This window comes from Narcine bancroftii, chromosome 4 (genome assembly GCF_036971445.1).
Source record: "Narcine bancroftii isolate sNarBan1 chromosome 4, sNarBan1.hap1, whole genome shotgun sequence".
Taxonomy (NCBI): domain Eukaryota; kingdom Metazoa; phylum Chordata; class Chondrichthyes; order Torpediniformes; family Narcinidae; genus Narcine; species Narcine bancroftii.
Window position 1 is genome coordinate 94,862,781 of NC_091472.1, and position 17,124 is coordinate 94,879,904.

Genomic DNA, 17,124 nt, shown 5'->3' on the forward strand with positions numbered 1-17,124 from the left:
TTCTCATATTCCTAGATGCCTGCTTATTTTAGACACCCGTTTCCTCTTTATGCATGGCTAGCTCTCCCTACCCTTACTGTTGCTGTAATGTTCCATGTTCTATTAAAGAGAGGGTGTTGTCATTTACCTTTGTCATTTAACAGCATTACTACACTGAATGCCACAGAATCCAGGCGAGAGGGGCAGGAGAGTTCACCATTAACCAGGACCCCAAACAAGACCAGTAACATAAATGCATTTGACAGCAGGTCAAAGGCTAGGTATCTTAAGGTCAGTAGGTCACCTCCAGAATTTCAGAGCATTTCTATATTCTCCTGAATAAAAAAATTGTAATTCAGTGGTGAACCCAGAAAATTTAAATGGAGTATGGGAAACAGAAGCTGGCAATTTAAAAGAAGGATGGGTATAGGATTCTCACCACCCAGATGTTAAAATATCAGGATGTGTGAATAATTGGATACAAATCTGTCTGAGTTTTACCACAGATAGCAAACTGAATCTTACAAAGATTTGCTGCCATTAAGCATTCATGAAATTAAAGCTAGAAATGAGCCAACAATTTGCAAGGATGAAGAAGCCAACAATAATTTTCAACAAGGAGGTGTTAACTCCAGATTTGAAGACAAGAAGGAATGTTAAAAATGTTGGCTAACATAGGATCAACAAAAGTGCAATGGTCAGCAATTCAAAGGGGATAGGAAACTTGAGAAGAAAACAAAATGACAAGGTAAATAAACCAGCTGTACCTTTTGAGCTGAAGCACAATCGAACCACAGAGTTATGACATTTTGGGCCAAAGATATAGGTTAAAATTCAAGCCAGTGACTTAAGTTTTGGAATGGAAACTCCACAATCCTTGGCAAAGGGTTACAGGAAGTTGTAATATATCACTAATGTTCATCAATTGCTCTTTGATTTATCATTGTAATGGATGTGTTAATATTAATCTTTGAAGTTAAATTATAAAATTAAATATATATTTTAGTGAGAGAATTGTGGGCAGGAAAAGGGTCACATAGAGACACACAGTTGAACTCAGAAATAGAGGTAATTTCTGTAGTCGAAGTATTTGGAAAAACAAAGCAATAAAAATGAGAACTGAATGCTTAATTCAATTGCTGGAAGTCTGTTTGCTTAAAAACTGCTAATTCAAAACTGCAAACAGTCATAAAAGTCTTATGACTGATCTCCATTGAGAACACAAGACAATAGGTGTTTGCAGAGAAACAGCTAAGTATGCAAGAAAGCCATTTGTTCATTGAGCTGTGCAAAAGAATCGGAGTCCAATCCACTCAAACTTATGGAAGAGATGCTTTTAGCATGTGGATGTGAAGTAACTTCAAAAAGGCCACCTGCCAAGATTCATGCTTTTGGAGTAATGAAACAGAATCAGTGGTGAGGTTATGTGAGGGATATTTTGAAACAAAAAGGAAGTTGACTACAGGATTGAAGATACATTAACCATTAAAGGTACTGTTGCATGTTACCCCTAGTCAAAGGAGAACACAGAATAAGCGGCTTTTGAAGGAGAAAGACCACTTCTTACTTTCTATTTAAGATAAAGAGGGCAGCTTCGTAGTGTCCATGTAAATGGTCACTTTTGATAATGAAAAAAAAATTGATCTTGCATTTGAAATATAACCATTTTTAGATGGTTATCATCATGGAAGAAAATAGCCACTTCACTGTCTCTTTGGAAGAGGACAGATTCATCATGTGGAACACAGATTCCAAAATCTCCATGCAAGAGAGAGAAAAATTTTCATACCAAGAAACAATGCTCTGAAAACAACTCTACAAAAGAAATTTGTTTCATTTTAAAGAGGTCTGATGACTTGATGTTTCAAAATACTTCATTATTGCTTTTAAGCAACAATTTAAAGAAATCTGATGCCTCAGACTTACTCCATAATTGTTTTTGAACAGCAGTAAAGAATTTGAGTTTCAACACAAAAGCTTTCTGAGTCTGAACTTTAAAATCATCTTTTCAGAATCAAACTTGCACTGCAATGGTTTGGGATTTAACACACACACACACACACACACACACACACACACACATTACGTTGAAGTTTAGAATTAAGTAAGAAGTGTTATGTAATTAATAATAAAAAGTATTATTTTGACGATATCATTGTCTGTAGTTTAGTATGTAACAATCATAATCAGCCATGGTGGGCAGAACCCTAACCACTCAGTTCCTTTTCTGCCAAAATCAGATTCTTAAATGTATATCACACTGGCAAAAGATGATGCCACAGCAATCTTTTTTTTAAACTGTACTTTTTTCGACAGAGGTGCACCAAAGAAAAGGTACAAGGACTGCCTAAAGAAATCTCTTGGTGCCTGCCACATTGACCACCGCCAGTGGGCTGATAACGCCTCAAACCGTGCATCTTGGCGCCTCACAGTTTGGCGGGCAGCAACCTCCTTTGAAGAAGACCGCAGAGCCCACCTCACTGACAAAAGGCAAAGGAGGAAAAACCCAACACCCAACCCCAACCAACAAATTTTCCCTTGCAACCGCTGCAATCGTGTCTGCCTGTCCCGCATCGGACTTGTCAGCCACAAACGAGCCTGCAGCTGACGTGGACTTTTTACCCCCTCCATAAATCTTCGTCCGCGAAGCCAAGCCAAAGAAAAAAAAAAATACCCAGCACCATTTGACTTAGTGCAACATTTTTCTGATGCACTGCTGTTTTATTTGTTATTATTGGGCTATCCAAATTGATTTTCCTGGATAACATGCTCAATAAAGTTTTTCACTGTATCTCTATATACATGCCAATAAAACAATTCATCTTGAATAATGTGCATTATTACAATAATCAGAAAAAGAATAATTTCAATCATTAAAAAATAATTCCTTCAAATTATTCATGAAAAGATAAAATATACTGTCAATCTTACCCCAATCTAAAGATATATTTTTCAATGTTGAAATGAAATTAGAGTTTATTGCCATATCTACTGCATTTCCGATTATCCAAAATGGCCGGGATCGTGCTTATTTTGGATAAATGCTTTTTTTCCCGGAACTAGTCATTTTTAAAAGACAGCCCAGAAGCAACAACAAATCACTTGTAGCCATGTTTAAACAACAACAAACAACAAGTTAGGACTTTTTAAGCATTAAAATCATGTTTAATTCTCATCAAAAAAATGCTGGCCACATAAATCGCCGACACTTCCCCACTCTTGCTGGGTGCCTGAGGGTCCCGCTCCTGTCCAGGAGCTTGAGGTCCTCGCTGCCAGTGCTGGGACCCCAAGGTTCCCACTGCTGACAGGAGCCCGGGATCCATTGTTGCTGCCGCCGGGAGCCCGGGGATCGCTGCTGCTGACGCCAGAGCCCGATGTCCCCGGTCAGTTTATCTCTGAAAATTTTTCAGATAAATGAGGATTTCTGATTTGTTTTGGATATCCTCATTTATCTGAAATTAAAAAATTTTTTTCTGATATCTGAGGATTTCAGAGAATTCAATTTTGGATAATCAGAGTTGTACTGTACATGTACAATGCACAAAAGCACCAAAATGTTTGCTTGCTGTAGCTCAACAGACATGCAAGGTACACCATTTGAAATACCGGAAATACAAAAATATCACAATATGCCAAGAAAGAGATAATAAATATGAAAGGATAAATAACTGTTGCAGTAAAGTACAGGAAAGAAAACATGACACGTATGTAATTTCTGGAGTCTGGAACACTTTCAGCATCCACTGTCGCACATCAGATACTCATGAAAAACAGTTATAAAATAGACAAGTGTTGTGCTTGATTTTGTGATTTTTAACAAGGGCATTTAAGTAAAATGTATAAATTAATTTCTGAATTGCAATCATGAGAGAAACAACAAACTAATAAGCAATGCATCAGAGCAGGTTTATTCAGCTCATCAAGTCTGCACTGACCATCAAGTGCCCATTTACACTAATTTCATGCTGATTCTATTTTATTTTCCACATTTTCTCAATCTCTCCACAATTCTATCATTCATAAGTTCACTGAGGCCAAAATACAATAGCCAACTAACTTAGTAGTCTTCACAAGTTTGGAGATATGGAATGAGTCAAGAAGAAACCCACATGGTGACAGTGAGTGTGTACATACTCCACACAGAAAGAACCAATGGTCAGGACTGAACCTGGTCACTGGAGCTGCGATGCAGCACTGTTCCCAGATACCCACCATGAACTCCAAAATAAAAATGACAAAACATACCTTAGAAACATTAATAAAGATAATTTCAATACTACGGCAGAAATGAAAATCTGCAGAATTTAAACATATCAATGACAGCTTTTCAATACTCCACATCTCTTCATACTGAGAACTTTCTGTGAATGCTAATTTACAACTGTAGCAACACCAACAATTCTCACTTTCACAGATATAAGTAGCAGATGGCAAATTGTTATCATGAAATTAACATTCAACTTTAAAATGATCAACTATCACATAGTTCACCCTTTATAATAGTCTAATTCTGCCTTATTTGCACTCTACTGCTGAAGCCTTTATCCATACCTTTGATACCCGAGATCTAACTTTTCTGATGACCAGCAGGTTGGCTTTCTCTCCTCACCAGGGATCAACTTAAATCCAGATCAATCATGACCATCATTACTCATGACTATTCTCTGGCTTTTGGTCCAGCAAAATTTCAAAATTTCAGTCTTCAGACTCCTTATCCCCAAACACCTTGAGCTTTCTAAGAGCTCTCAGCTCTCCAACTTTCTGATCTTCATTCTTTTGTAATCATGGTATGACATCAACTATTTCAAGACACAGAATTCCTACCAAAAACCTTCCCCTTTTTCTTTAAGGAACTCCCTAAAAATCAACTTTGACCAAACTTTTAGCTACCTGCCTAGTATCTTCTTCTGTGGATTGGTCAAATTCTGTGATAACACCTATCTAAAGGTACAAAATTAAGAGGTACAAAACACTGTTCTACCTCACCAGCAACAATTGAGAGATACATAAACAGATGGGTTAAGTTTAACTCAAAATGTATTAACAATTGTCAATATTAGAATTAACTCAATAAACATAACACCCGAACATAAGCCTTTGTGGCAACTATATACAACAGATATTCATAATGTGTATGTGGGGAAAAATAACCACCCAGACCATTACAGTCCAAGCCCAAAATAAAACTCCCAAAACAAAACCTCAAGTCAGTCATGTCAAGTCAGTGAGTCAAAAAAACAGTCCACAGGATGTGGTCTCCAGGAGTTGATTTCTTAGTTTAGGTCCACACAGGTCTTTTACTTGGATGTGGAGATGACTGTTATGACTGCAGACTTACGACCTTGGCAGGGGAATACAAGTCTTTCCTGAGTTTCTAATGTGGTAACGACCATCTTAAATTTCTTCACAAGGGAATTTTCACACAGTGACCTCCTAATCACTAACACAATGTCTACACCTCTGAAGCCTTTTTAGGGTTGCCAAGTGACCTTCTGTCACACAAGTCTTCTCCTCCAAAACCCTGTCTTGGGTTGTCAAATGACTTCTGCCACACAAAGTCCTCCTTTTGAAAGGGAATAGAGAAGCGCGCGCGCGCGCGCACACACACACACACACACACACACACACACACACACACACACACACACACTCTGGGAGTCAGTGTTACAAACTGCTGTCAGAACAGTGCTGGCACCCATGGAGAAAGCAGCTCAGTTTCTTTCTTTTAAATGAAACTGCTGGGTTAGCACACTGACAGACAGTTGCTCACGGCAGTGCTGGCACCTGTAAACGAAGCAATTCAGCCTCCTGCCTGCTGAAGCTGCTGGGTGAGCACCCACACACAGACCGACCATCTGACTAACCGCCATCCGACTATTCAAAACTCAGCACGCTGGGCTCTTCAACTACCCCAGCACACGCCTTCAGCTCTGCTGATTGTTGGAGATGGGTTGACAACAGTGGGCGTGCTCTCCACAAGCCCACCAGCTTCTGGACGGGACTCTTGCGGTCCTGACAGCTGTCAATTCTTCCAGCGTGTGGCTCTCATGCTCCAAGCAGCTGCTCATTTTCTCAGCAGACTGCTTTGGTGCTTCCTGCAGCGCATGCTCCTCTCTCTCCCGATGCATATTGAGTCCTATCCCTGGTCCAAAATTAAAGCTGCCCAAGGTCCATAACAACACATTCTCAGAAAGTATCCGAGACCAAAAGCATAAATAAATTTGAGTGTGGGTGAATAAAGAGAATATGTTGAAAGAATTAGATGGGAAAAAAAACTCAAGGCTGTGCAAAGCATGCATATGTGGGAGTATTTGCTATAGCTAGTTTCTGTGCTGTAAATGCCTTAGAATTATAGGCTCCAATTACCGTTTTAAATATGAAAATAATACTGATAAAAAAAATAAAATATGCATCACTTCAATCAATCCAAAATCACCTATTTTGAAAAGAGAGGGATATGGTGGGTCAAGGAGCATCCATGAGAGAAATGGACAATCAATATTTTGAGTTGGGCCCCTTTTTAAAGACAAAGGAGGGATAACCAGCATAAAAATGAGGGATGGGAGGAGGAATAATGAGGGATCTAGGGGAAACTCAAAATGTTTTTTGTCACATACAATGTGGCCTATTGAAGTCTAGGAAGTTGCAGAAATTTCATGGGCTTTTATAGTTCTTTATCTTCTTGATCACATGTAATATGAACATCTCAAAGTATAATGAGCACACAAGTGTGAAAATTATAAAAGTACAGTAAAACCAGAATTCAAGCAACTGGCAGCCACAAGTAACCCCAAAAAAATTGTGAAAAATAAATACATAAAAAATATGGAATTGAATATGGAAATTTTAAATTACTGGGCCTCACCATTAGATCGCCAATCAAGCAACACACAATCTCAAATCACCGGAAAATTCACTAATTTAGCATTTGCCAATCCTTATAGGTGCCAAATACCAGGGGCTTTACTGTATTAAATTAGAATTCAAAGCACTAAAGACCTCTGCAATTCTTAAATTTATTTAAATATGAAACTTCATTAACCTGTTTTTGAGTGGTTGCCTGCAAAAGAAAAGTTTTGAGAAATCACTTGCATTATTTCATCTGAGTAATCAATATTTACACTTATATTAGTTTCAAAATAAAAAAAAACTTACCTCAACAATAACAGTATTGGTAAAAATTATGTTGTTCTCTATACTGACTCACAACTTTTTTTCCCCACACTATCAATGAGAAAAACTGATCTTGTTTTTACATAAAACAGATCTGCCTGAAGCAATCTTTTAAAGTGCTGTTTAAGTTCCTGTTGTTGCACGTTTACACTGATTCACAGGAAACAGTATATAGGAAAGAATAACTATGGCAGATGACCAGGATCCAGCTGAAGAGAAATCCAATGAAGAGTGAATTAGACTCCCAGCTTTCAAACAGTGTAACCTAAATGTAACAAGTAGCTACCATTAAATTTTATAACTGCATTAAGTCAACATTTCTATTCTGCATCTTCAGAATATTTTACGGCATCTGCTAGAATCTGGGGCAGAATGCAGCAATTTGCTCAAATAATTGTTCATTGCCTCCAACATGCAAGTCCCTAATTTCAAAGTAGAAGGAACCTGTGCATTTGAAGACAAGACAGAATTCTAGATCCACTATTTTTAAGATGACAGGTTTAAACAGTTGTACTTGCTGTAAGAAAATGTTGAGTTAGTACCTGCTAACTAAAACAACCTAGAGCACCTTTCCAGGTCCAAAGCACAGCTGCCTCACCTACGTTCCAGCCTTCCCTCCCCTGCTCCATCTGCATCCTTTTTCTCTCACTTCTTATCTATCTCTACTTGTCAGCCAGTCAAGGTAATACAACACAAAATGCAGGTTCCATACGATTGCCACTATCTTGCAGCTCATAGACACAAATGCTGATGCCACTTTAACATGAAGCTTCTACCTATATCACATTAAAAATCTCAGAAATTTATAGCCTTGTCCTGGATAATTAATGTTATTGCTTCCGAAAAATTTCTTTCTGCAAAACAATTTAGCAGATTACATTGTAACCCAATTTCTATTTCTGCTGCATAATTCCATTAACAGTTGCTGCTGTTTTCATGACTACCACAAAATATTTAAACACTCTTGGATATTTTGTCACTGGATATCAATTCAATTTGTGCTTGTCTATACTGAACCACATTTTAAAACAACTTTTAGATAGTGATCTCTTCTGGAGATTAATGTTACTGGTTGGAGATCTTTTGCACTTATCATAATTGTTAAAATAATTTACTATATAATTTCAATTTTTTTGATTAACCTTTTCGATCCACAGAAGTCAGAACAGAGAAAAATATATGTGGCTTAAAATGTCAATGTGTCTCCTTCCCCCCCCCCCCATTTTGGCCCAATGTAAATCCAAAGTTTTGTCACACACATCTGAAGTCCATCGTTTGGGTAATGGATGCAAACTCCTGAAGGTGGCAAATGCATCCTCTGGCTAAAGGACTTGGGAAAAACATTAAGAGATACATCTGGTGGAAAAATTCCTCTATCTTTGTTCTTGTTAAACAACACTGTTGGGAATATGCAAGACAAAAGTTTCCAAACAAAACTACACTTTTACTTTTTACAACTATCAAACAGTGAAAAATAACACGCAAAGAGATGTTACAAGAAACAGAAACACATGTAATAAAGATAACTACCACTCAAATATTAATAAAAAAACACAATACAAAAAGAATTCTGAGCTTCCTACTACTAGAAAGTGACAGCAATTAATCCCACTCTCTATACTTTCCATACATCCCAAATATTTTTCATATATATCTAATTCTTTTGAACAGTTTTAGTGAAACTACTTAACCATCTTTCAGATTACAATAAAGTTTCACATGAAAATCTAATTCTGTCCATATATACAATCAAAACCCTTTAATTTTTGAAAACATCCATTGCATCTGTTCTGAGAGACAGTACTATGACAAGGTTTGCATTAAAACCAGTTTTCAGGCACCTGCATTTTTACTTTTTAAAATATTTAATTGACTACCCCTTTCTTTCCTGGAATATCCATCTTCAGTAAGTTCAGCAATCTCCACCTTTTAATCTTGTCTATTGTTATTATTTATTGCTCTCTGGTTAATATCCCATCTTGCACCTTTATTCATAATCTCATCCAAACCTTTGCCATCAGCATCCTGAAGCACATCATCCCAAGCACACATTGTGCATGCTTATGACCTACAATGCAGCCTAGTCCCAACCACTTCAATTTTAAAATTCAGGTCCTGAAGGATAAATTCCTCCATGATTCCTCAATTCCTCCTCTGTAATCTCTTCCAACCTTTGAAGGTAAGCACCTCTCTAATTCTGGCTTTGAGTATCACTGTTTTTTGTTTTGGCATCAGTGACTATAACTTCAGCTATCTGGAAATTAATTCATTAATAACTTACAGGACCAGTTTCAGTCTGGAATCCATCTGAATCATCCACCTCTTTACAGCCTTGTCCAAACATAGATAAAAGAGTTCAAGTCCAGGAGTGAGGCATAGCAACATTTGATCCATGTGTGTGAACAAAAGCCCCAGTAAAATCCAAGTCAATTGGTTTTAAGGGATAAGCACGGTTAGCGATAATTAAATGACTGTATAAGACCTCATCCACTCTTGAATTTCAGCATGAAATTCTCCTCAGACTGAACATTATCTGCTCATTTTCTGGAGATGGTCTAGACAAGGTTCCCATGATTCCTGGAATGAAAGGGATATTCATGAGGATCAATTGGGGCTGTACTCATTGGAGTTTAAAAGAATGAGTGGGGATCTCACTGAAACCTATCAAACAGTGAAAGGCCTGGACAGAGTAGACATGGTGAGGATGTTTCCTATGGTGGGGAAGTCTGGAACCAGAGGACAGAGCCTCAGCATTCAAAAAAGTCCCGATGAGGAGGAATTTATTTCTCAGAGGGTGGTGAATGTATGGAATTCATTGCCACCGAGAGTTGTGGGGGCCAAACCATTGGGTATAAGATTCGTAGATAGGATGATTAGGAAGGAAATCAAGGGTTAGAGGGAGGAGAAGGTAGGAGAATGAGGTTGAAAAGGATAGTAAATCAGCCTTGATGGAATGGCATGGTTGACTTTATAGGACAAATGGCTTATTTTGCTCTTATGGTCTTATTTTCATATTTCTGTTTGTGCAAATTTACTGAGCACAAACTGATTACTCCATTTCCTAAAATGCAAGAATGAACTGCCAAAAACACTTCATTGTCAATAAGCTTTATGAAATACCCTAAAAAAGAGACAAAATTTGTTTTTCCATAGATTATTATTGCTTGGATGAGAGAAGCTTCAACTCCACTGAAGAACGAACAACCTGTTTCCATGCTATACAACTCCATTACTTTAAAACATCTGTGATAAAACAACAGCTTGACTGGAACTCCAACTATCACTAAGGTTTCATAGCTGCAATGTAAACCATCATGACGGATTCCAGCAACTTTCTACAAATTCAGTTGGATGTTAGAAAGCTGCCAGCTTTGCCATTGAGGTAAAAGGCAGCAGATACAGATGAATATTAATACAGTAAAATCCCCATTATCCAGCACTTAGGGGGAATCACAGTTGTCGGCTAGGCAAATTTTCCGGTTGACTTGAGATTCACTCTTCCAATGCCTAAAGAATAAACTGTTTAAAAAGACAAAAGATGGTGCAAAATGTAAAGAAATTTGAGAAAAAAAAATCAGTATTGTTTTTAATTATATAAAGTTCTCCTTAATCAGGTAATTCCCATAGCTGACAAAATTTAAATTGGAACCCCAGTTGGTGGCGCTGTAACAGTGCTATCCTAACTGCTATGCTAACTGTGCCACCATCATTATTAACACTCTTCCCCAAAGTTTACTGATAAAGCCTTACTAATATACCCAATATTAATAAAGACTCTTACTAGGCATGGATAGGGAGACACTTCATCCTGGGTGACGCCATTTCATTCCAACTTAACTTTATTGAAACTTTAGTCAAACAGCTGCTGTGGGCTGGGCACGACCAAAGTGCTCCATTGGCTGAATGTTTGCTCCCATCTTCACCAAGTGGTTGTATGTTGGTTAGAAGAATATTTACTTTTACATGAGCACCTTCCTCGTGGTGACAATTCGACTCACCTCCAGGCAAGTGGCATCAGTGAAAAGAGTCAGCGCACATTAAAGAGCTGGGCGTGTCCAACAAAGTTTCAGCACTCCCCCACAGGTTCCATCCACCCAGTCTTATTTATTTGAAATTTCTATTTATTTATTTTCTCAACTTTTTTTTTGCCGGCTATTTGAGTGTCCAGTTGATTGAATCCAGATAATAGGGATTCTATATATCTGCAAACTTCATCTTGATTGGGAAGCACATCACCTCTTAACCAGAGTTCAAATCCTGAGCCTCCTGCCCAACAGCAATGCAAGATCACATTCTCCAAATAGGACAGAAGTAATATAACACACACCTGGGAGGCCATTCAGTCTATTATCTCCATGCTGGGCTTTGGTACAGCAAGAATCTTTTTTAAAAGTGACTCGCGTCATGTGTAAAGAGCAATTAAAGATGGGAAACAAATGCTAATCCTGCAAGAGACGTTCTCTTTTATTTCTTGATCCCTTTAGATATTGAAATCATACTACCATCAGTCCACATTCTCACATCCCAGTCTTATATCCTATCACCAATAGGATAGTCACAACTATCAAAGTTCCAGTCTTCATTCCACACTCTTTGCCATTGAGAAAACATTTGTTGCAGAGCTCCTTCTGGCCAACAACGTGTGGCTAGCAGAAAGTTACACACAATCACCACCAAGTGGAGCAAAGTTTCAACCTGCTTTGTATGCATCATTTCATACCAAATTTGCCAGACCTTAGCCCAAATTATTAAAACACATGCTTATAAAGTTTTGACATTAAGAATGTAATGGAGTAGATAAATATTGGGAGAATTTGGTAAAATTAGCATAGGTTACATACATACACACATTTTAAGAAAGATCTCATTTGAAATACTGAAGAATTCATATTTAGTGGACTTTACAGAAACTATGGAGAATGCACATTTCACAAGTAAGTGCTAATTGAAATGAGATCATAAAATGAATAGACTATTGTTTGGACTGGAGACACTTTGGCTATTTACAAGGCTTCTGACGTTTCTACAAAGTGCTCATAGAAAGGTCACTCCTGAGTTTTGTTTACCTAAGACAACAGCTTGACCAAGAAGGATAACTCCTGTTGTTTGCTGAAGAAAGTGGGGGGTTTTTGCAAGTAAGAGAGTCACATGGGCTTTTTAGCAGTTGGAAGTTGGAGAGAGAGAGAGAGAGAGAGAGAGAGAGAGAGAGAGAGAAAGAAAGGGGGGATGGGAAGGAGAGGTGAAACAAGCTCTCTCAGCTAGTGCGTGTGTCACTGAAAGCAGCTGAACAGTACAAGTCAGGAGAAGCGTGTTGGAAACAGAAAACTCCAGAGTGGCAGATGGCTGTGAGTGCTATGTGTCTGATGTTTCTCTTCAAATAAGTGGAACAGAAAGGAACTCCTCTGTGGTAGCCTGAAAGAAAGAGGTTATCACCTGGAGAACCCTGATGGGGCAAGTTTCATCAGCGAGACATTGAGGTGACTAATGGTGATAGCTGTGGAAATCCTGGAACAACAAATCTCTCTCTGCAAACCCTACGAAAACCTTGCTGAGCGGTAACATTTACCTTTTGAGCACCAAAGCCTGGTGAACTTTATAGATGTTAAATTCTGTGCACAGTATAAAAATTGCCTGCAACCAGTGAACTTGGAAGAATGAGAAGTGAGACTGAACTGTGAACCAACGAACTTTTCTTAAATTTACACACACATCATACACGTGTACTTAGAATTAGAAGGGGGTTAATTTGGGTTAGTTAAGTTAATAGAGATAAGTTCATTTGATTCTGTTTTCATGTTTAAAGATAATTAAAAACAACTTTTGTTTAAGTAACTATTTGTCTTGGTGAATGTCTATTACTGCTGGGTTTTGGGGTCCTTTGGGCTCGTAACAAGAAACATACAAAAGCTTTAAAAATATAAAAATTAAAGCAGACAACAAAACATTTCACTTAAAATGTGCAATAGCATACAATGAATTTGACAAAAGATTTCTTTATCTACTGCTACTGCCCCACATTCCTCCAAGCTGTCCGTCCCTCCATTGAAATCAATGGCAATGTTATTCTGCTGCCACAATTTGATGCAGCTTGTTCAAATGGATTCCCATTGCAAAATGATTAGAAACGATGACAACTTTGGACTATCTTACTCAGATCCACAAGGAGTCCATGACTTAAGAAACTTATCTATGAACTATTCTTGTGGGTCTGTTTGTGTTTACAAAGTACAGAGCGGGTTTTGGTGCCAAACAATAGCAGTTTTGAGATTTTCCTCCAACACCTGGGTTATCGTTAAAAACCATTTAATTCATGTATGTCCAAGTGGGTGGTCAAAAACTGGCTTGCCCCATCACATCCACAGTGCCAAAATAAATGAGAAGTTCCTCCAAATAGATTCTGCAAGTCAGTATGGCTTAATCCCTCCCAGTTGAGGCCCTGCACACATTCCTTTTTATCATCCAGAAAATGTGGTCACACTACCTCTAATCTAAAAGAGGAGATTTGATAGAGGTATTTAAAATTATGAGAGGGATAGACAGAGTAAATGCAGATAGGCTTTTGTCACTGAGGGTAGGTGAGATACAAATCAGAGGACATGGGTTAAGGGTAAAAGGGAACATGAGGGGGAAATTCTTCACACAGAGAGTGGTGGGAGTGTGGAATAAGCTGCCAGCTGAAGTGGTAAATATGGGCTCAATTTTAACATGAAAGAAGAATTTGGATGGGAAAAATATGGAGGGCTATGGACTGGGCGCAGGTCAGTGGGACTAGGCCAAATAAAATGGTTTGGCAGGCCCAAAGAAGCCTGTTTCTGTGCTGTAATTGTTCTACGGTTCTATGGTCTTTCCTCATTATGCATTCTCTACCCCTTCACTTTCTTTCCCTGGCTTACATAAACTCCTAACTTTTCACTATTCAGTTGATAGATCATTGACTCAAAATGTTAAATGTCTAGGTTAGCACTTGAATCACCCAAGCTGAGCATGCCACGGCCAAGTGGTGGAAGACGGGATGAATGCATAAAGATGCCCACTGGTCAACATGAATGTGGTGGACCATATGGCCTGTTTCCAAGCTGTACAATTCTACGACTAATTCTGGTACCAGTGTGAGCAAATTACAATGTCTGAAGAAGCTACTATGTTTAAAATAATGATCATTAAAAAGGAGGGATCAAACAGTAAAAAAAAAGGCAACATCTTTGAAGTTGTGAAAAATCTCAGAAGTGATGCTGTTCATCAGAGCTCTTACCTCCAGTGTACTAACATCTTTTTCCAGTGCTACTCGTGCTCTTTGTAGAGACCCATCCATTAACTTGTGAAGCCTCATTATAAGCTTCCTCAGTCCCATTTGTTTCAGTGCTTTATCAACAAAAGGTCTATAAATAGACATCTGACAATTTCTGTTGAAACTAGAATCAGGTGAATACTCAGAGGCCAGATTTCCCATGGAGGACGTCTCATCTTCAGAGACTAATCTCTCATACTTCTTTGGGAAAATATCCAAAGGCTGAAAGTGAACATGTACCTCTTCTTTGTGCATATGAGAATTGTGCTCTCTTTCATTATCTGACCCAGTGTCTTCATCTTCATGCCCTTTTTGCACTTCATTTTCCAGGGTGCAAGTCTCTAAGTGATTTTTGCCATCATCTCCTTCCTCCTCTGGGTCACTTGCTCCGGAAGGTCGAGGAGATGGAATTTCAAACACTGGCCAGCCAATGTTTGGTAATTTCTCAATGCCCAAAACAGTTCTCATCAAGTTCAATTTCTGGTTCAAGTCCTTAGTTATATTTAACCATAAACAGAGTGCCTGCACTCTGCTCTGAAAGTCTTTTGCAGCATACCTTTCATAGTCCTTCTGAAGTGCCTGCAACGATGGGTAAAGTGCTTCCACAGACTCTAGCAGCTCCATAATACTTTTCACCTGCTCAAATGCTATCCTCTGACACTGGAGGTGTTCCTGACAATCACCATGACAAAAGACGTGCATTCCTGAAGTTCTAATACAGTCAGTTGTCTGTTCAAAAATATCATCCACTCCAGCAGCATCAGCATTACTACCATCTTTACTAGCACCAAGGCTTCCATAATCTACTTTAAAGTTCAATATATCATTAATAATGTCAGGGACTGCCTGGCGTGCTGTGTACAGGTAAACATCTTGGTCACTAATGCTACGACTTGCATGCCAAGCTTGCAGCTCCAGCCAGATAAGTTCATTTGTTCTGTTCCCCCATTCATATGAGGTATTTTCCTGTCCTCTCTGCTCTTTCTCTTTTCGTTTAGAAACTGAGGTAAGCTTAAGTAGTAATCGCAAAGTTTCAAAAAATTTCAAACGGTCAGCTGGACAATCTGTTCTGGAAGTCTGTCGTGTGGGTCGACTAAGGGGCATAGATACAGAAGGATTGGGGTTACTGCAGCTGAGGCAGAGGTAAGGCTTATTAGGAATTGAATTCTTTGCAGAGGATCCAGTAATAGGATCCAGCATAAATGCACATTGCACTGTCTTCTTGTGATCTCTTTCTGTAGTTCGCATATTAGACCGTAGTTTTCTTTCTTGCTTGTCACTGAATACTGCCACATTTTCAATGGTCTTGTCTTTAGATGCCGAATGCTTTGGTAGAGTCACCTTATCTGAAATTTAAATGAAGAAAAGTTACTGAAAAATCTCCTCCAATCCGTATGAAAAGCAGATCAACATCCCTAGAAAGACTCAGACCAATTGCTTCACCTCTTCATTAGAAGATTGTTACATATGCCAGACAGTAATTCAAGCAGTAATGCCCAACAACATTAAACATTATTCAGGTCATGTAAGGTCTTAGCTATCTTTTTTAAAAGAAATTTGTTCTCATAATATACAATTTCAATATATGTCATTTTAATATTATGTTAATGAATTGTTATGATCCAAAGTTGACATATAAACCAATACCCAGTATAAATGATGGAAATAAGTAATAGTTGAAAAGAAATCTACTTCATGATTGAAAAATATCAGTGATGAAGAACATCACTAAATTCTTGGCAGGTAATTGTTGACATCATTAATAAGATGCAACTTTCCCAATTCAACGTTTTCTTCTGAAATGTTTAGTTTCCAAACCAGACTTAGAAATTAGTCTTCATAATCTTCAGGTGCTTCCAATTAAATCATCACAATGGTAAATACTTAAGCCCATCATTACTTCAAAAAAAATCACAGAATGCTCAACAAATTATGCCTCTTATACTCAGGCAGGCTTTTTCTAGATTTTGAAATACAGTATGGTAATAGGCCCTTCTGGCCCACCGGCCAAATACACCCATGTGACCAACTAACCTAGTCATACAAAAAAGTCTGCAGATGCTGGAGTTGAGTCTGCAGTGGAGCAGCTGAGTTAAATGTATAACCATGATGTTTTGATTTTTTTGAGGGGGATGGTTTACTGCATGTCAGCAATTCATTTTAAAGGCTAATGGACTACAGTATACTCATACTGTACAGGATGAGATCCTAGGAGCGACAAACCCAACACCTGGCATACCATCAGTCCCTTTTATAAATTTAAATATACAGCACTGTAAAAGCCTAATTAAAACCCATTTAACCACATATTTTTGAAGAGTGGGAGGAAACTGGAGCACCTGGAGGAAACTGGAGCACCTGGAGGAAACCCATGACTACACAGGGAGAACGTAAAGCTCCTTACAGAGAGAAATGGATTGATGGTGCCATGCCAACCATGCCACCTCACTTCAAAATACGTTAGTGACCTTTTTTTTTGCACTGAATTGAAATTTTCTGGATATACAACACAGAATTCTGGAATAATACAACCTCAGAATATGCAAAGATATTTGAACAAGAAAACTAAACTACTATATTCTGGTTACGGATTCTCTGAACTAATCTACAAGCACCAAAGAACCATAAATATTTTCCCTATTTTAACTTCCTTGGGGACATTAGAAATCATTCCCCTCCCTTCT

At 38.3% G+C, this 17,124-nt stretch overlaps 1 protein-coding gene across 1 annotated transcript in view; it reads right to left on the bottom strand.

Moving 5' to 3' along the window:
• map3k4 (mitogen-activated protein kinase kinase kinase 4) overlaps positions 1 to 17,124 on the bottom strand; it is a 253,090-nt gene that overhangs the window by 107,288 nt on the left and 128,678 nt on the right. Inside the window, exon 3 of the mRNA XM_069932041.1 lies at positions 14,405 to 15,786. Coding sequence (XP_069788142.1) covers positions 14,405 to 15,786 — 1,382 coding nt within the window. The remainder of the gene's footprint in view (positions 1 to 14,404; positions 15,787 to 17,124) is intronic.